The 22,051-nt window shown below is 32.8% G+C and overlaps 1 protein-coding gene across 2 annotated transcripts; it reads left to right on the forward strand.

The window, feature by feature from the left end:
- The first annotated feature begins 1,864 nt into the window (after positions 1-1,864).
- Positions 1,865-21,835, forward strand: LOC148605400 (uncharacterized). Of its 2 annotated transcripts, none has more exons than XM_088548420.1 (12): positions 1,865-2,056; positions 4,621-4,667; positions 6,057-6,191; positions 7,540-7,650; positions 7,841-7,955; positions 10,476-10,653; positions 12,292-12,818; positions 14,513-14,537; positions 15,110-15,178; positions 15,728-15,777; positions 18,158-18,263; positions 19,878-21,835. In XM_088548420.1, the coding sequence occupies exons 1-12, from the start codon at positions 1,913-1,915 to the stop codon at positions 19,994-19,996; spliced, it is 1,626 nt and encodes a 541-aa protein (XP_088404546.1). In that variant the 5' UTR covers positions 1,865-1,912; the 3' UTR covers positions 19,997-21,835. The 2 variants fall into 2 exon arrangements, with proteins under 2 accessions (XP_088404546.1, XP_088404547.1); XM_088548421.1 differs by having other exon boundaries at positions 1,868-2,056; positions 6,057-6,173.
- Positions 21,836-22,051: the final 216 nt, after the last annotated feature.

Consider the following 22,051-nt stretch of genomic DNA (forward strand, 5'->3'; position numbering starts at 1 on the left):
GCATATAATAAAAATATCAATAATAACACGTCCAGCAGAATTTAGTGAAAATATATATCATCAAATCTGTAAGTTTGCAATTAAGATCTTCGTGGAAGTGTCAAGATAAAAAAGCAATGACGTTCACATGCACGTCAATCTAATTTAAATTAGACCTATCAGTTGTTCCATATATACAGTCAATGCATATAGGACTAAATGAAACAATTGATATAAGTCTGATTTTATCTAGAATTCGTACACATTAACATAATAAAGTCACCTAGGATTCAATAATCTTGAACTTTGAAAAAGAACGTTTTTAACGCTACCGGTATACTAGAAAACATGGAATAGAGCACCTTAGTAAAGAACTTAAAAATTCAATTGATCATACAGTCGTTTGTGTTTTAACCAACAGGAGTTATTGAAAATATACATGTATACTAAAATGTCTAAGTAAAACAAGGTTTTCGTACAAATGCCATGAGAAGAAGTAATGGCAGGAAGTAGGACGAAATGTAACAGACTAATTAATATTTGATATATTGACAAGAGAGTCAATGTTAGAAACAATAAATACATAATTTAAAGATTTAACGATGATGCGGTGAAGATAATTTTAACACTTACGCATATGTTAATTCAAATATTTTTTTTCCAGACTAAAAGGATTCTGTTTAAACTTCCGAGCTTTATATGTTACATTACAATAAAAACTAGGATGTGGAATCAAATTTTGATTAAGTTACGACAAGTACAGCAAAACATCAGCATAAAATCTGTATATTTATGGGAAAAATAAATAAAACTCTAACTGATTTATGGTATCGAAAACTTTGACTAAACAATTTACCGGTAATGCTGAGATTTTCTTCAGTATATACATACAACGTCTCAGATTATGACGACTCTATTCGCTACACTGCTCCATCGGATCAAATTGATACAGGGAAGTTAACGTAAAGTTATAGAAGGGTCTGAAAAATTCCCACCGATGTTAGAACTCAAATTTGCAAAGCAAATTTTTGGTCGTTCCCACCGCTGGCCTAGTGGTCTAGGCGGTGTTACCATAAATGTCACAGCGGTACGAGTTCGAGTCCCGCGGGAGGGAACGACAAAAATTTGCATCGCAAATTTGACAGTTCTAACATCACTACGGAACTTAATTGATTAATGACACAGAAAATTGACATAAAATAACTCCAACTGATATTGAAATAATTTGAAATAAACTTTGACATTATTGTGTGGTTTAATTCTTCTATTTTTTTTAAATATCAATATTAAACGCATCCAATTGTTTTATAGAAAATATATCATAAAATGTTCTTGATGATGTCATCAGTTACCGATGATATGGTTTATGTTTTATCTGTGGAAATTTCAGATAAATATTCAGTTATTATGCGATATAGAAATAAACTTTAAAATACAATGATATAGGACAAAAATAATGTTTTATATTGAAACATATAACTGCAAACTTATTTTTTAAATAAAAGAATAATAAATTTACAAATATGAATTATTTCATCTCAATAAAACAAAACCAACATCGGATATAAAATAACAAACTTATTAAGATTTTAAAATTAGGATGATTTTCCTGAAATTGATGATCCTAAAATTGTTAATTGTTTGTTATGTCGCTTATTTGCCAACCAATTTGACATTTCATGAGATGCAAATTAGTGAATATAACTCTCAGGACTATATTTACGTATGTAATATGTACATTCGTAATGTTTTACTCGAAGTTTTTTTTCAAACATTTAATTTCAAGATGAGTTTTGTGTATATGGCGACCTTTCGTAGAAGATCAGTACTCCGCGAAAGACAAAGGAAAAGGGTAGTGTAACTGTTCTAATGTATATGAAGTAATTTTGGGCGAGGTATATTAGGGACGAAATGGCAATCCGCACAATTTGTTATGGTGGCGCTGAAATACGAAATGGCGGACGACGCATCTCCTGTGTTCAACCACAACAGAGATCTTTTCACAAAAGAAAACAAACCTATCATATTTTTCCTTAGGCCGTGTCCTGACAAAACCAAGCTAAGGCCATTAGTTGAGGTATCATGGTTTTATTATATTGTAAGGCAATGTTGTTAGTCAAGTCGCAGAGTGACTGACAGAATAAGCAGTGCACAGTGCAGTGTTTTTCTGTTTTCTGTTGTCAGAAGAGCCGAATTCCTGAAAAGATTTGTTCTGTTACTGTGTAGGGATAGATTGGCAATGGCAATTCTGTTAGAAAAGATCTAGCCAGATCCTTCATGTCTACAAGTGTTCAGTTACATGTTTGTACATACTGCTGAATGACAATACGTTTTGCTACATACATGTACTAATCAACACTGTTGGGGTTTGGGAAATCATTTATAGTTTGTAACAAAACATTGCCGGAAACATCCCAACGCAACAACACTTGGAACATATTGTTCCTAAATAAAAATGATTTCCAGATGGAATATATGTAAAAGCTTTATTTAGCGTCAATACTTTGAAAGCAATACAACATAAGCTCTTGGGAGCTTTTAAAATCAACATACTTGCACTACAGTAAATAACATTTACACCACAAGTACAATACATGGCATTTATCTAGTCCTTTTCATGCAGCCATATATAAATTATCAGTCAACATATAAGGCAAATAGTAGCAAATGTGAAATAGGATTTAAATGAAAGAGCAGCACTGTAAATAGTCAAGAATGTAAAAGCATATAAAGCAGAGCTGTTATGAATAGCAAGCAGAACAATTACATGACTTGATGTTCCATCAGTTTAGAAGATTCTTAAATTGAATAACAAAGGATTCTCTACAAAAGTGGTCTGGCAGCTCATTCCAGGTTTTTGCAGCAAAATGTATAAAGGAGTTTAACCCATACCTTGATGTTCTGACGCTTGGTAGTTTTGCTGTGTTCTGATATCAGAAATTATATTTATTATCCTTTATTTCAATTAGGTTTTGCAGATATACTGGGCTCTGTCTGTTTATTATCTTGAAAGTTTCTGCTGCAATGTTTCTAATTCCTTGTACTTTCAATAATGGCATTTTTAATTTTAACAAAATGTCCTCATATGTAATATTATGGTCGTTATAGATGAATTTAAGGGCTCTTTCTTGATTTTTTTCTATTTTATTAGTATTAGCCTCATTACGAAAGTGCCAAGTGACAGGACAATAATTAAAATTGGGCAAAATAAATGAGTGGTTGTTAACCTTCGGCACCTGCGTATGGAGTGTTCATATCACAACTCATACGTTATGCCAGAACTTGCCGAAACTATGCAGACTTTTTGTATCGCGCTTGAACTCTAACAAATAGGCTTCTGGAACAGGGTTATGTTGCTACAAGATTGGAGTCATCACTACAGAAGTTTTATGGTCGTCATCATGAACTCGTGGATCGTTATGGTGTATCCATCTGCACAATGAAAACTGATTTATTCAACGGGTCATAGTTTTCCTTTCCTCGTTTGTCTACCCCGGACTTGAATTTTTATGAGCAACTCGGCGGGTGTTTCTAGAAAAGCAGAGGACGCTTACCCTACCGGTGCACCTTGTCCATGCTCCCAGTTTTTAGTGGAGTTGCTCATTTGCTTTTGTTACTTTGTATGTATGATTTTAGTTAATTTATGTCTGTTTTCCATGTCTGGTCTTTGTCCCTGGATTACATTCTTTTGATTACCGCTATAACCTTGGTTCCCTTGATTACTCTTCCCAGTTTATTTAAGTACAATGTATTTCCCTATCCTTTTTAAAACAATTAACTGTTTAGAGACCTTTTTGCAAATGTTGGCTATATGAGTATCAAATTTTAACTGGTAATCTATTGTTACTCCCAAAAGTTTTACTTCATCCTCATATTTTATAATATTATCACCAAGATGGAAAGAAATGTTTTTTGGCAAATGGCAAGTGCTTGTAATTTATAAGGGTTGGTTTTCATCTGATTCACTGCAAACCAATCTATCAATTTTAAGCTATCTGACTCTAATTTTGTTTTGACTTCATCAAGATTATATCCAGCATTTAAGAAAATGTAATGTCATCAGACTCAGTGTAGTTATAGAGAAAAATCCTGAATGAAATAGAATATATCAGTCAAGCTTATTTAAGAGTAATCATGGGAACCAAAAGAATTTATTCCAAAGATCAGACACGGGAAACAGACAGTTACAACAAAGAACATAAAGTAACTAAAATAATACATACAAATTAACAAAAGTAAATAAGCAAATTGGACTCCACTAAAAACTGGGAGCGTGGACTAGGTGCACCGGTATTGGCAATAACTTTCGAGATCACTCCTTATACATGTATATCGTTATCTGGCTTGTTTAGCATTATTACATGAGTTTTCACTATAATCATTTACAGTGACTGTCATACCAGATTTTAAGAAAAGACCCATGAGTCTTGATTGTTTATGTCAAATTCATTTGTTGAATGAGAAATAGAATACATGTATATCAGCATATTCTTGCACCTGTCATCACCTACACTTATAGTCAGGAATTTGCCCCACTATTAAAATAGGTGCAGATAAAACAAGTACATGTACTTGGACAAATGTTTATGATTCTATATTTTTGTATGATGTGCTGCATATCTTTTATTTCTGTTATTTCAGCATGGTGGTGGAAAACTGCTTTCGAAATTTATTTCTGGTGCAGTCAAGTGAGTATAAGGATTTAGTACTAACATGTACACAATGTATGTTTAATTTTTAGAATACCCGTTAGACTGTGAAATCTCTCATAATTGATCATATCAACCAAGTTACCTATACAATGTATTGTATATTGAGCAATAATTTTAATCATAAGATTCTGCATGCTTATAGCCATTTTTGATTGGTTTAGAATGTCTCTGCCAGAAATTTCATACTTGCATGAACTTCTTCAGATTGTTCATACATGTACATACATGAACACCGGTTATTGAAACAAATATGGATGCCATGTAGTATTGGAACAACGCCTTTTAAAAAGGAATTAAAAAAATGAAAAAAATATTTCAACCAACAAATAAGTGAAATGTCTAGAGATGCATGGATTTGCGACAAATCCAATGTTCCAGAACTATTCATTCCATTTCCACTGATTCTGACCGAACATGTGAACAATCCTTGAAAACACCTTGTTTTATTTTTTCTTCTTCCTTGTTATATTTCCTTAATAATTATTGTTGAATTGTTTACATCTCGTAGGTTTCAGTGCCAATATCACTTTGTCCATGCTGCCTTCACTGTCGTTGTCCCACCGATTTCATATTGATTATGTGTAAATATTCCTCTGTGCTCAAATACGTGTGCAAGAAAATGTGTATATTGAAGCGTAAACATAAACACTGTGTATCAATATATCTGACTGAGGCTTCAGAGGGTAACTTTGCTTGTGTCATAGAATTATAAGGATTAAACAGATATTTTCGGTCGTTCATGCATTTATGAACAGATCTCTCCACTCCAAACATTACATGAACAGCCTTTGTCCGTTCATTGATTTAGGGAGCTCCGAGACCTGTTCATACATGCATGAATGACTGAAAATAGCTGTTAAATATTACAATACATTTTAATGATTGCCAGAAATTTTCAAAATGTACCTTGATTATATTAATAATTCAAGAGCTCAAGTTAAATAGTTATTACAGGTACAACATGTATTTTGATTGACTGTTTGATCTTGATGAAACAAATGTTGCTTTTGTTTGTATCATGGTTTTTTTTTTTGTTTGTTTATTTTAGAGTTAAGAAACTTTAAAGACCCATAAAAGATTTGATGGGTGAATGTACATGTATTATGTGGTTAACCGCTAAATGTTATGAGGGCCTAATCTATATTTTTTTTTTGAAGACATTGATGACAAGGAGCTTTAACATGCACATGTACTTACTTTTGTTAAAAAAAAAAAAAAAAAAAATGTTGTCATTTTTGTCTATGTAATCTATTACAAAAACTTCTAGTCAAAGACATATGGGAGAAGTGAGCACAAACAAGTGGAAGGTTTTGCTCATTTCTCCCTCTAGAATGGGTTCTGTGTTAACGTACACTGCTCTTGTAGACTGGCACAAGATGGTGATCACATGACAGCTTCAGAGGACTACATCTCCACGAAGTACATCACAGACTGTGTGAACCAAAACAAACTTGTTGATATCGAGGATTATAGAATGAAAAAGTATCAAGAGAAGTATTGGTAGTGATCAATGGCAAAATATTTCTCATGAAACTACAATTTATATGATTTATGATGTATAAATTTGATTTTTACATGACGTTTACTTCACATGATTTTTCAAGTAAACATTTCACATGAAAATTATTTGAAGGTTCATTTAATATGAAATTCATGGGAAAATACTTAACTAGTGAATTGTCTCTGTTATGATATTGGTGCCAAATAATTTCTGTATTTAAACTCTCTTTTTGGTATACTACAGGCCTGCTGTATTGGCCTCAGAGAGAGTCCATGGGTAATGCATCCCTTCAAGAATTACAAATATGTATATCATTTTTACTGTAAGACTTCAGTGACAGATAAGAGTGTATCTTTAGACTGAAATCTTGTAACCTGTAAAAGTAACATGCAAGTATAGAAGTTTCCCTTGACCAATTTAGAATGCTGTTGTATCATACCTTCCAACTCTCAGGACCATACTGCCATTGTCATAAAAGTTGGTCAAACTCTGCTTTCATATTTAAAGAATAACCCTATAGCATTTTTTAACAGTTTCCAATTGAACAGGTACTCCTATTGTGTTGTCAACCAGGAACATGTACTCCTATTGTGTTGTCAACCAGAATTGTCTCTAAGTTTTTGGACAGGTGGGTGAAAAACAAAAATAGCAGGGGGTTATGTGGCTTAATACAATACAAATCAATTGCAAAATTACCAAAGTAGCCGGGCTTATTAAAGTATAATGCAGCAGGGTAAAATCTGCTGCTACCGGCCCTTAAATACAACCCTGTGTCAACCAATTATGACCTTTCACAACATCACACTAGGTTGAAGGCTGTTTATTGCAGGTCTTAAAAAACTAATCGACCTTATGTACATATATGGGATGTCCTCAAAATATTCTTTTGATGTATTTGAGTGCCAATATAAACTTGTTTTGTTGGAAGTTCTAATTTATAGTTAAATTATACCAACAAAAAATTCTTGCACTGTATGTATCATGTCTGCATGTAGATTATCTTTCAGTAATGAATGATTTAAACTATTTCTCCCCTCAAGATGGTGAAATTTAGAACTTCAACAATTGAGTAATAGCTAGCGTGTTGAAATGTAAATTTTATCATAAAGAGTAGAGAAATAGATGATATAGAAAATTGGCTTAAGGAGAACCAGTATGTTTCCATAAAATCTGTAGTAAACTTAGAAATGTAAAAGATTGAAATTTCTTCCTGGGATTTAATCATCTCTCAGTGGTTGAATCATCGGTTTAGAATGGGAGAAAAACATGCAAACATGTACCATCAACATGTTTGTTATGTATATATTCAGAACCATTCTTTTGACATATATACTTTCATCATTTTAGTAGGAAATCGAAGAGGAAGCTTTGTATTGAAGATGCAGAAGAATTGAGTAATGTCAGCGATGATTTGAGTCCCTCAAGTTCTGTTGTCATGGAAGCCAGAGATGTTAAAGGGTATTCATACATAAAGACTAATTAGAAAGAAATTGTTACATATTATTTTGCCCATATCACATATATTTTAGTAGGCTATTTCTAGTTTATTTTTCAACGAAAAAAAATGAAGGATGGGGACATTTGTTTTATTTATTTATCACTAGTGGGTGTTGGCTCACGGATCTACCTGTTTTAATGTATATTTCAGAAGAAGCAAATATACCGTAGAAGAAGATATTGCAATGATTAGTTACATTGTCTCTGAAAATAGACAGAGTGCCATAAGTGGAATGCAGCTATATAAAGATATGGTGCTTCTTAAGGTTGGTATAATTTGGTTTCAGAAACTATTCTAAAACCAATAAAGTGTAGCAAATTTGGAAATTTTTATGACCTTTTTATCAGGATTTATCTATTCACTTTTCTTCCGGCCCGATTTTTTTTATTTTCAAAATGTGTTTTGAAAAATTAAAGCAGACTCAAATTTCTGAAAATATTCTGTGTCTTGTCCTGACTTGATTAATAATAATGGTCATTTAATAACTTCCAGTTTGTAAATTATTGTTTTTCACTGCTGTTTCTTTGAAAAATTGTTTCAAATTGATAAAAAACTGATACAGTTAAGCGGTAGGGACATATGCACTTTGATAGAACTTTTTGTCTCCTGCAACGTGTCGCGAGGGGACATGGAAATGCCAGGCGTCCGTCCGTCTGTCTTAGTTTTTCTGGACTTTTTTTTGTTTTGCTTTTACCAAATAAGTCTGTTTTGGTATGTGGCCTTATTATGAAGAGTTAAGAATAGGTTCAGTTTGACTTTGGTTACGGTTGAATCATTTTTACGGAAGTTATGGCCCATGGACTTAGAAAAGTTCAGTGAATTAACAATTTTCCGCACTTTTTTTTGTAATGCTTTTACCAATTGATTTTATATTTTGTATGTAGTCTTACTATGAGAAGTTACAGATTAAGTTCGACTATAGTTATGGTTGAATAGGGTACACATGGCATATTACATGCTGGGTTCGTCAGGCTATAGTACAGAAAACCTGACTGCAAACCATAGTGGTGCACTGTATTGGAAAAGATGCCACGCTCCTCACATGTTAAAGAATTCTGCAGTGGTATTTGATAGGAGTAGGAACCTCTGCGCTCTGCCACAGGAGGTTAAATTGCCGGACCCTACCCATCCCTCCCTGTTCCTAGTGGCAATCAAAATTTGTCACCCCTATTATCCTTGTGTCCCATCTCATTTTCCATTTCATGTTCATTTTATGATCCATTTCATGTTCATCGCCGTAATATAGCTGAAATATTGCTGCTCGGGTGTTAAACCCCAACAATCAATCAATCAATCTCCAGTTTTAGTGAAACACGTGCATGAACAGCAAAAGGCTTTGTTTTAAAAAAAGACCGTGTTTAATAAGTGAATTATGAAGTTTTCAAATTTATTAAGAACACTTTGGTTTTGGGGGCTGTTTTTGACATTTTCTAAACATACCCCTTAGAAAAGAATATGTATTGACTTTGCATTGTCTGAGATAGTTCAAATACCGTATATACTCGCATATAAGTCGGAACCCCCTTCTCAGACAAAAATTTCTGGAATTTAGCCTTCACCCGCTTATAACTCGGACTGAACTTGGACTGAATTTTTACAGGTACAACAATCAGTGAAATTGAAAGGAAGGGCACAATTTTTGGTAGAAAATGTGAAGAATGTGCATGTATTTGTTTTTTAATATTTTGTGCTGCGGAAGTTTTTACATCCAGGGCGTACATTGTGTCTGATCAACATAAACATGTGAATTGTTTTTTTTAATCAAATTGCTCTGTACATATTTGAAATGATTTACACAATAAATATAGCAAGCCATTTGAGGTGTCATGATTCTTTAATGTTTACCAGTAACCCAAGCAAGCATGACTGCCATTTTATGATAATTTATTTATACAAGTGATGACCAGATTAGAATAAGTAAAAACTAAGAACTGTGAAGAACAATTTTTTAATGGAAACTTGAACACCTATGGAGTTCAAAGAATTTAATAAATTAATTACCCATTAATGTGATAAAAGGATTGATTGCTCATTAATGTTATAACACCTTTTTACCCGGTAATCATCTTTCATTGTTTTCTTTTCAATTAAGTCCATCAAGACAGTTCTCTTTGACATATACACCATACCTATTATCATTATATTGTTATGAAATTATTGATAAAGATAATGTTAACATCTTTTTATTACAATTTAAAATTAAATTTTAATTATTTCTTAGCATTGCTATTATTACTTGTAGACTACGGTGCGACACTTAGTCATGTTTCATGTCATCTTTTTGGTATTCCGATATATTCAACAACCATGTGACATGCAAGTGAAAATAACAAACAGAAGAAGCTATACAGGAAATACAAATTTTATTAAAGATAGTTTAGTTGTAAGGCATAATAAAAATAAAACTGCAAATATTCATTTATTTCATCACTTTATAAGCATACACAACAATAACAAATATGACATAAAGGTAGAATTTCACAATACACAAGTACTGCGCCGATCTGACTGTTAAAGGTAGGTGTCATTTTCGAGTCAATACCTTGATTCTCCCACTTGTTCGGACTAGAATTTTTAACCCATGGCCAAGATCTCGCTTATAAGTTGGAACCCCTCTTAGCAACTCAAAATTTACTCCCAAAAATCCGACTTATACGCGAGTATATACGGTAAGTACAAAGAGGGGTCTCTTTGTTTAATTAAAATATTTAAAGCCTGGAAAGCATGATATTTCTGCCTAGAGAGTCAATGAATTTTAGAATCCTTCTTTTAATCATTTTTACAGGTCACAAGCCATTCAGCACAGTCAATGAATTGTAGATTTAGGAAAGTAGTGCTTCCTAATGTAACCAAGTATGATATTTCTGAGAAGTGGAAAAGAATGTTCGTACCAAATTATTCTCAGAGGAATGGTGTATCTGGTCAAAACAATAGGACATCTCCATATTCCTCACCAAGGAAAGGTTAGTTCTATACTGTCATCTTCTGTATGTTTATATGTCCCTGGTGAAAGAGTAATCAAGAGAACAAAGATTCTAGTAAAAATCAAAAAATGTAATCCAGGGACAAAGACCAGACATGGAAAACAGACATACACAACAAAGAACATAGAATAACCACAATGATGTGTACAAAGAAACAAAAGTTACTGGTAAATTAGCAACTTGGGATCTTGGACCAGGTGCAATGGTAGGGTAAGTATCCTTTGGTTTTCTAGGAACACCTGGCGAGTTGCTCATAAAAAGTCAAGTCTAGGGTACACAAATTGGAAGGGAAAACTATGATATGTTGAACAAATCTGTTCTCATGTTGCATAAAATTATTCCAGTGATTCAAATTAGCCTGAATTGAACTTAACTTATATATGATATGAAATTCATGGGAAGGCTTGTTTCACAGAAATGTCAAGTAATATTCACACTGATATGGCTTATTTTGAATAAACAGTGATTTGGATTAGATTTTTGAAAAGAGTCATTTCTAATGATACATAATAGGCCATTCTTAAATATTCTTTTTAAAATTACTTTTTTGAATAGGACAGTATAATCTGGAGTGTCATACCTATTTCACTGAGCATTCAAAAGTTTGGTGACCCCCAATTTTCTTTTTGAAATATAAAAGATTGTCAATGAAGTGTTTTTATCTACTTTTTTTTTATTGTTAGTGAAATATTGATTTTCCCCGTAGAATCCATATAAAAATTACATTTATTAAGGCTCAATTATCTCAAAATCAAGTTTGGTGACCTATTTATTTACATTAATTTCAATCTTCCAGAAAAAAAAACTAGGAAAATTTATCTACTAGAAATATTAGATATGATCTACTTAAATGACTCAGAGCCTCCCCTCTTATCCTAAAGGACTTAAGGAGGTAAGGGTAAGGGACACAACTCTTAAAACTCACTGGAATGTTTGTATTCAGCATTTTACATCAATCTCATGTAAGTATCAAAGTAACTTAGGTTGATTTTGTCTACCTCCTTGTACACCAACATTTATAGTTCTTTCCTTACAAGCAAATTTGTAAGGTGGGTTGAGTAATTCTACTCACCTTCAATAAACTCAGCTTCAATAACATCCATATCATTATACTACAATAGCCTTTTTGATGTGTGTTGATCAATCCTGGTACTTAAATTCTACAAAAATTATTGATTTTCTAGGTTAAAGTTCAAAGGCCAAGTCAGTGATAAAAAAACATTTCTGAGTGAAAGCCTCAAATCATAAATCTTCACTGGATTTTGACAAAACATTTAATCCTTACGAAAGTGAGGTCATAGTTTTTATTTTTTTTTATAGCGAGGAGATGCTTAACTCAATGTTACTTTTTCTGTAATATTTTATTTCTTGAGTATGAGAATTTTTAAATCACACACAAGCTTTGATCAAGTAATTTATAAAAAATGGGATTACTAGGCTATCATTTACTCATTTTTTCCCAAGTTATGCACAAAAGTTTCAAATTTTCCAACAGAATGGGGAGGGCATTCCAATTTAAGCACTTAATTTACAAAGTGTTGCAAAAAAAGTAGGTGGGAGGGGTTTCAATCCTGGACACCCTCGATTCAACTCTGATACATTTCCATGTTTTTACAGGGAGAGAATCTAATGTGGAAGTTAAAAATCCTGTGGCAGCAAATTTATCCAAATATTTTGGAAAGCCACCTGACAGAATCAGTAAAGTGCAGTCATCAGATGATAGCTCTTTCGTGTCAGAGGATGACTTTGATCATCAGTTAAGGAATCTGGGCAAAAATAACCAAAGAGCACTTAACTCTACTCCAGCTAAAGGGAAAGAACTACGGGTAGATTTGTCTGATTCTCTTGTCACCATCAATAAAGAAGGAAATCCAGAAGTACTGAAGACATCTGATAGTCCAGCTGGTAGAAACAAATGCATAGAAAAACATAGTGAAGAGACCCGGAACAAATCTAAAAAAAGAAAAAGTTCCAACAACATAACTGGCTATGTTAGGGAGGATGTTAGTTCTGATGATGAAGACATGTTGGACTCTAGCCTAATAAGATATAGTAGAAAGGAGTCTGATGAGTTCCTAAAACCAAAGAATATTTCTCCAATTAAAAAATTGAACACTGGAGGAAATGTATCAGTAATAAAACAGGTATGCTATAGTCAGCCTCCTGATTCTTCCAAAAAATTATTATACCCCACTCAACTAATTTTATCAGAATTTTCTTGGCTTGCAATGGATTGATTGATTTCAAATTTAATGTGCGGCTTTATATAGATGTATGCAATTTAAGGTGCTGTCTGAAATCAACTTCCTGTTTCATGGGACTTTGTCATTTTTCATTATGTGGAATTATATAGATTTTTTTTTTCACTAAAATCTCTTCTCCTAATGATGGATTAATTTCAAATTTGGTGTATAGGGCATACATTGTAAGTGATACTTGAATGAATGGGGATGTGCCTAGCATGACAACAATTGCAACTTATGAGTCCAAGGACTCGCTACCCATATAAACAATGGATCCGTAAAGAATTTGTCCAGAAAAAAAAACATCCATGCCTAACAATAGTTAGGTCAGTTAGTTTGTATCTCAATGTAAAGATCATCATATTTTACTTTTGACTGTGTTATTTACCAATCATGATTATAATACCCTTCATATTTACTTTACAATGTGATTTTTGCCTGTAGCAGGGAATGAATATTAACAAAAAATTATGATGTGTTATGACTAGCCACATTCTCCGAAAAGTTGCGTGGCTGTCTGTCCATCTTTCCCCAATGCTCTCCAGATAATAACTTAAAAATGAATCAATGAACTTTTTTCCAACTCTGCAAAGTTGTTAATTACAGTCAAATCTCGTTAGCTTGAACTCCAAGGGACCATTGAAATGTGTTGAGTTGTCAGGAGTTTGAGAAATTGAAGTTCTTTAATTTCTGGATTTTTTTTCATTGCTGGTCCAAGTTTGACTTTATCGTAAGAAATTGCTTACTACCTATGAAGTTTTATTAATTCTTAGATATTTTATTTTGTTCACTTTTGGAAGGTTATGTTAATTTGTGGACATTGAAAATGCTGTGTCAGTTCAAGTGTTCGAGAAATCCAAAGTTATTTAAATTTATTATACAGGAGAAAAGTAGTGTTCGACCCATCTAAGTTTGAGGAAGTGACGTTAGACTGTACCATAAAATAAAGATCAAGTTCAATTTTCAACAAATCCGAACTGTAGTTTCAGAGTAAGAAATAGTAGCCTGCCCGCCAGCCAGAGACTGGCTAATTTTAGCAAAAATTTATAGATTCATATGGTAAATATATTGAAAAATTGTATTAAAGACTGGCTAGAATTTGAGTAAGTTTCCTACCCTGGTAGGTTTTGAGTTAGGTTATTTTGAATATTTTATCATGTCCCCTTTTTTTCACCACTACATGATGGGGTAACAATTAATGTTTCATTAATGCCATGTTTTTCATAAGTTCCAAGGACTCCCTTTTAATGATTCTCAAAGGTCCTAAGTGGAATATGAAGGTCAGGAACACACAGATTGAAAGTTACTACATAAAGTTATATTATCGGTTCTTGAAGTTTTAGTTTAAAGCATTGAAATTTACAAGTACCGATACTAGTTCATATTTTTAATTCTGACACAAATGGTCAAAGGTCTTTGTTTCCTGGCTGTCATAATCAATGATATTTTTGAATAATGTGGTTTTGCATTTCAATGAAACTAACTTGATTACAGGATTTACTACAGGCTGCTAATCCTCATGTTTATGTTTTGCTCAATCTTTCTTGAAAATATTAATCGACATTCTTTCTCATGTATGGTAGTTTTCTTTACAGAGTAAAGAATTGGGGAGTCCTGAAAGTAAGTGTACCATAAAGACTTTAGATATTAAATGCCGCTCTCTGTAAGAATCAGGCAGCTGTTAAATTATACAGAAATAGGATTAATTTTCTTTTTTAATTGCCAGTAATAAGAGGTGTAGATTATCTAAAATGTATTGCAATTTCACCATCAAAGGGAGATTACTCAATTTCTCCTATCATTTTATTGTAACTTTAAACTCTCTTTTCTGCATCTTCTGCCACTTCATAGATGAACAAACTGTTAATTTGTCTTTAGTAGACCATAAACTATGTGCCCACATTGTCAATTTTTGCATTTTTTCTTTTTATAATTTTCTCCATCAAGTACCCCCCTCACTCAATGAGTTGATGGTATATTAGAATCTGATTGTCTGTCTTGTTAAGATTTTGGTCACAAAAGTCTTTTAGAAGGGTATAACCTCGTTATATAATGTGTCACAATGAAAACTTGTTCTAGAGATATTTTGTGCAGAATTAAATCTCTTAAAATTCTACTTTTTCTTGGCTGGTAAATATGGTAGTAGGACATGCTTTAATTCTAGATTTTAACATGTTACTTTTTCTTGGTAGGTAAACATGGCTGTAGGACACGCTATGTTCTTGATGATGACTCAGATGCTGATGATAGGTCTTCCAATGGTAAATACAAATACTGGCTTAGTTATTGCAGACATTCTTTGTTTTTTCTATGTTGAATTTAAATAACTTTTATGAAACTTTCACTCATTTTGAAATCTATTATTATTTCACAGAAATTGGAAAAATTACTACTAGGGTACCAATACAATCCGTGCATTGTTTTTGTTATACAGTGAAAACTCTAAACCAAACCATGAATAATCTGAACATTTGTCTAAACCAACCATGAATAATCTGAATACCTATCTAAACCAAACCATGAATAATCTGAACACCTGTCTAACCAAACCCTCGAATAATCATTACACCTGTCTAAACCAAACAAAGAATAATCTGAATATCTGTCTAAACCAAACCCTGAATAATCTGAATACCTGCCTAACCAAACCCTGAATAATCTGAATACCTGCCTAAACTAAACCATGAATAGGCACTTCTTAAGTCTCATTGAAACTCGCCAAACCAAACACCTTTGTATGGTATAGATAGATTTTACTGTATATGCATGGAAATATAGTGTCTTTATGTTTATACCAATTTTTTTTTCAGATGAAGAGAATGGTCTATCTGAAGTTGGTAGACTACAAGAATTGATCAAAGTAAGTGTAAATATATCATTTTAGGCTAATTGATATGGATTTTATGGTTCTGATGAAAAAAAAAATGAATTTGAAGGCTAAATTTGAGACAAAAAATTTGCTTTGGTGAGTCTATTATGATGTTGAAATTAAAATATAGAGTTGATATTTTTTGCAATGTTCAAATTTCACAAGTTATTTAACCATTTGATTTTCGGCATTTGTCATGGGGGATATTCTAGCGATGTTCTATCTATGGCATCACCAATAGTGTCAGGAGAAAGACGTTAGAAACATCACATTGGCGTTTTCATCAAAACAAGTTTTATAGAAAATTATACACAACTACAACCAACTGCAAGGTGAATATTTCATATCACTACTTCATATCACAATGTCCATGGCGTGATATCAAATATATCTAGTCTTCCATGATGTAGATAAAACAACCAAATCCTAGAGAAGTTATGGTTGTCCATCCGTGAGATGCGAGGGGACATGGAAATGCCTGGCCTCCATCTGTCCGTTCGCGTTTTCCGCACTTGTTTGTTATGCTTTTACCAAATAAGTTTGTTTTTGGTATGTGGCCTTATTATGAAGAGTTAAGAATAGGTTCGACTTTGGACACGGTAAAATGATTTTTACGGAAGTTATGGCCCTTGGACTTAAAAAAATTTCAGTGAATGTAGTTTTCGGCACTTTTTTGTAATGCTTTTACCAATGGATTTTATATTTTGTATGTAGTCTTACTTTGAGAAGTTACAGATTAAGGTCGACTTTGGTTGAATGATTTTTATGGAAGTTATGGCCCTTGGACTTTGAAAATTTCAGTGAATTTACAGTTTTTTACACTTTTTTAGCTCACCTGGCTATAGGCCATGTGAGCTATTGCCATCACTTGGCGTCCGTCGTCATCGTCTGTCGTCGTCATTAACAATCTCTTCAAGCATCCTCTCTTCTGAAACTACTGAATGGATTCGGATGAAACTTAAGGTGATTATTCCTTAGAGTATCCTGCACAAAATGACTATTTCGATTTTTGATCTGTTAAAAAAACATGGCTGTCGTTACTAAAAATAGAACATAGGGGTCAGACAGTAGATTTTTGCATATATCTCCAAAACGGTTATGTTTAACCAAATTTAGACAGGCAAAAAGTATTCAGCATGATGAAATCTATCTGTAGTCAAATTTTGGTGAAAATCTGTTGGCCCATGTTGGAGTTATTGGCCTTTTTGGACGTTTTTTGCTGTTTTTGATGTTATTATTTTTTAAAAAATCTTCTCCTCAGAAACTACAGAATTCAATGAAAGTTGGCATTTTTGTTTTATAGGGTATCCTTAACAAAATGACTGTTGGATTTTTGATTGCTGAAAAAACATGGCTGCCATTTCGAAAAATGGAACAATGGGGTCAGACAGCAGATTTTTGCATACATCTCCAAATCCGTTAGGTTTAGCCAATAGCTTTCAGTTGCTTTAATGATCCTTATTATAAGGCTTACAAAAATCTTCAATGACTCAAATGGAGTCAGTATTGTCTGACAACTCCTTGTTAGAGTTATTGCCCTTCAAAGGCAAAAATTTAACTAGGTGAGTGATTCAGGCTCCTGGGAGCCTCTTGTTTTGTAATGCTTTTACCAATTGATTTTATATTTTGTATGTAGTTTTACTATGAGAAGTTACAGATTAAGTTTGGTTACAGTTGAATGATTTTTACCGAAGTTATGGCCCTTGGACTGAGAAATTTTCATTGAATTTCAAGTGTTCGGCACTTTTTTTTTGCGGGGGACATTGGAACACTATTCTTTTATTCATTTAATTTTGGGTGATTTCCCCAGTTTTGGACAATGATTGAATAAACTTAGATTGATATCTTTAAAACTGTGACAAATAGTATATTTTCATTGATGTAAGCTCCATTTTTCATTGAAAAGGGTGATTTTTATCATTCTCAGACAATTACTCGTAAACACCCCCGCAGTTTCTAGAAATTTTAGTTTATTCTATCTTGCTGTTGATGTAAGGTCCCTTTAAATTTTTAATGATTATCCATTTCACCATTTTTGAGTTATTTTGACTTCATTCTAGAATAGTGGGTGATGTTCTTTTATGTCAAATCCATTCAAATTGTTTCATTTTGCGTGAGCAATTTATTATTTTTTTTTGGGGGGGGGGGGGCTATTGACTATTGAGTGCTTATTCCTCAATTAGCATTAGTAGTTCATTAAAATTGATTTAAGTATGACAATAAGCTATAAAGGGTAGGGCATATCATGCCACTGATGGCAAGGCTATTTGTTTATTGTTTTAATTGTTGTAAATTATAACTCTGATGATTTATTCACCATGCAAAATGGCTAAATTTTTTTCCGAAATTAACAAAATAAGAATTCTTTCAGAATCTAGGAGACAGATACGGTCTGTTGAATGAAGAGATTACCTATCTTTTGATGCAACATGATGGTACTGTTAAGGAATTGATCACATTTATAGAAACTGGAAAAAGTAAGTACATTTTTTCAGACTGCGAAATAAGCATTAGACCCCCAGCCCAAGACCAGTAAAAATTTATTCAAGTTTTACCTGTTAGTGCACGAGTAGGAATGAATTTCAAAAACTGCAACTTAACTCTATACCAATACAATTTTTTGTTCATTCTCACATTAAAATAACTAGGATATAATTCTAGAAAGCAGTTCACTCCACTCCTTTTACAGTGTAAGTATTTGTAAGAATCAGGCAAAATGACAAAAATCAGAAACATGAATGTCAAACCCCCACCGATCTGACAATGTAATATCACTCAAGTTTCTCTATTTGAGAGGACCATTATTTGTTCTCTTCATCACTGGCTTTGCTAAGAAATTTTTCCATAGAATGTTAGAAAAATGAGGTTTTTTGGACAGTTATCTGCCCTTGAAATGTTCATTTTCAGTACATTCCAATGAAATTGTAACTCAATGCACTGGCGTGATATGGAAAATTTTGTCTTTTTTCCTTGATTCTGATTGTACTAATTGTTAAATTACACTATCAAAATGGTGTTTATTTTTTGTCATACCATTTTTATCCACTACCTGATTCTTACAGAGACTGACACTTAAGTTACAGTGAAACCTGTCTCAACCAAACTTCTTTTGGACTGAGAGGTTTGTTTGGTTAAGACAAATGTTTTGTTTACACAGGTTTATAATGAGTTGATATGAGTGGACTTCAGAATATCATTTACACAGGTTTACTGGTCTAAACAGGGTCTGTTTTAGACATATTCTTTGTACTAGTCCAAGTCTGTCCCTTGAGTATGAATCAACTCAGGCAAATGGAAATTCAGCAAAACCTTCTTTTTTTTTTAAATGTAATATATGATTAGGTCAAAAAGCAAATTTTGATTTGAAAAACTTGGTATACAGTACTTGAACTGTTCCATGCTACAAAAATTGCAATCGGTTATCAATCACCAGTTAGTTTCTGATCAGTCATCGATCTGTCAAACCAATCAACTAAAACGGTGACCTCATCAAGTGACTACAGAGCTGTCAATATATTTTGCAGATTCCATTGTTTTATTTGTCAATTTTACACATTTAACCATAATGCAGTCATTTTATATAACAAAACTGTGATCAGATCGGTCACTGGTCATCGGTTATCAATTTGTCAGATATCAATCAGTCAGTGGTCATTGATCCATCAAATCATGGCGGGGATTGGTTCAAGGACTGTACTTGATGTAGAATTGTTTTGACAATGCATTTTACACTTCCGTTTTTCTTAGAGAGCAGAAATGGAATTAAGTGTTTTATTTTTTTCACATTAAGTTTTATCAATAACATTTAGAACAGAACTACATATGGACTAAAGTTTCGATTGAAAAAGGATTGATATGACAATATTCCTCTGCCCTATTTTATAGAAATTGAAGACTTTTTCTCTCTTTATTATATTGGTCAAATGTTTTCAGATTTTGTTTGTCTCTTCATCGTGATGAACTTGAATTTGTTGTTGTCTTTTCGGATGTGTCAACACTTTTGTTTGTCAGATTTGACCAGAATTTAAAAATGTCATTATGCATACCTTATATAAATGTCATCTTGTTCATTATTTCTTTTTGTTTTTCAGGTGACATGACATGGTCACTTCAAGATGATAAATACTTACAAAGTAACACTGATATTGAAAAATTGAACTCTGTATATTCAAAGAAACGTATTTGCCAAAGAGCAGCTTTTTTGGAGTGATTTGTTTATCCTCAGCACTCTGTCATACAGTGAAACCTGTATTAATTGAACCCTTTTTAGACTGTGAATTTGGAAATTTTGGTTAAGACAGGTGTTCAGTTTACCCAGGTTCAAAATACATTTTAAGTGATATAAATGGACTTTAAATAAAAAGTGTCTGGTTTAGACAGGTTTCACTGTATTGATATACACAATTGTTGCCTGCAATTTGATGAAATGTTTTTGTGAAAAAAAAACTCTATGCCTCTAATGAAAAATTCCAATATTCTAAAATGTTAAACCCATGTAGAAACTAGGCAGATCCTTAGATATGATCATTATGGGTGGTGCACAAAAATATTTCCCCTCCCCAAAGGCCATGTGAGCTATTGCCATCACTTTGTGTCCCCCGTCGTCCATCATCGTCCGTTGCGGTGTTAACAATTATACAAAACTCTTCTCCTCTGAAACTACTTGACTAATTAGAACCAAACTTGGTATGAATGTTCCTTGGGGTATCTTGCATAGAAGTATAGTGGGGATTTTTGATTTGTCAAAAAACATGGCGGCTGTTACTAAAAATAGAACATAGGGGTCAGACAGAAGTTTTTCGCATATATCTGCTAAACCGTTAGGTTTAGCTGAATTCTGACATAAGTAAAAGTGTTCAGCATGATGAGATCTATCTCTGGTCAAATTTTGATTTTAATCCGTTTAGCCATATTGGAGGTATTGCCCTTTTTTCAACGATTTTTGCTATTTTTAATGTTATTTCTTTCCAAAATCTTCTCCTCTGACACTACTTGACCAATTGAAACCAAACTTGGTATGAATGTGCCTTGGAGTATACTGCATGGAACTGATGTGGGGATTTTTGATTCGTCAAAAAACGTGGCCGCCTTTACTAAAAATAGAACATAGGGTCAGACAGTAGATTTTCACATATATCTCCTAAACTGTAGGTTTATCCAAATTCTTTTAATAGCTGAAATGATCCATATTATTAGACTACAAAAATCTTCAGACTCCTTGTTAGAGTTATTGTCCTTGAAAGGGGAAAAATGACTTTTTTTTTTAATAGTTTTCATTCAATATCTTGAAAACTATGATAGATTAAAAGAAACTTTCAATTGTTGAAAAGATCTTGTGATAGTCCTACCAAAGACTTTTTTATTCAAAATTGTTGGACAACTTCTTGTTTAATTTATTGCCTGTGAAAAGCAAAATTCTGGAAGGTGAGTGATTCAGGCTCCAGGGAGCCTCTTGTTTTTGGTTCAAGTATAATGTTAAATTGATGATATCAGAAAGATCAGGGATGTTCCTGTATGGAAAGTGGATGACTCAGATTCAAAGTTCCCTATGAAATCATATCTTTTGATTTCGGGAGAATCTTGGTTCCCTTGATGACTATTGCTTCTGGTGAATTTAGGTTATAAACTTTGTATATTGATTTTTGTGAAACAAATTAAGGAGGTAGACCTAGGGTAAGGGACACAACTCTTAAAAATCATTGGAACGTTTGTATTCAGCATTTTGCATCAATAGTATGTAAGCATCTGTTTAACTTGGATTGATTTTAATCTGCTTCAAAAGAAAGCTTGAGAGGCTTTGGTGAAATTTAATATAATACAAAAATATCACTGATTTCTACCTCCTTAATTTCATTGCTGTTAGAATTTAGTGTGCAATATTGTCAGTAAAGAGCATTACTGTTCTATGTTCTGTGCTATCTGTGCTTTTAAAATTGTTATTGTGTATTACAATTTAGAAGAATTTCATTTTTATCTGTTCTGTATTAAATTTTAAAATGTAAAATGTTAGTGTATTATCATGAACATGATTACATTTTTCATAACAATAGTCTTTTTTGCATTTTGATTTGCATTTTTAGACAGGAGGTGTTTCAATTTTTTTTTGTCTAAAACATTGAAATATATCAAATTATGTCTAGAAACAAATTTTCTTTACCAGATGGGGTGACCTTATTTACTCCACCATTATGTTGATGTTTTATGGTTCATACTTGATAACAGATATTATTGTAACATCAGAGTTCACCACAGACTGCTCCGCCCT

This window comes from Perna viridis, chromosome 10, assembly GCF_037379345.1.
Source record: "Perna viridis isolate PV_CMFRI_1.1 ecotype Kerala chromosome 10, ASM3737934v1, whole genome shotgun sequence".
NCBI classification, from domain to species: Eukaryota; Metazoa; Mollusca; class Bivalvia; order Mytilida; family Mytilidae; genus Perna; species Perna viridis.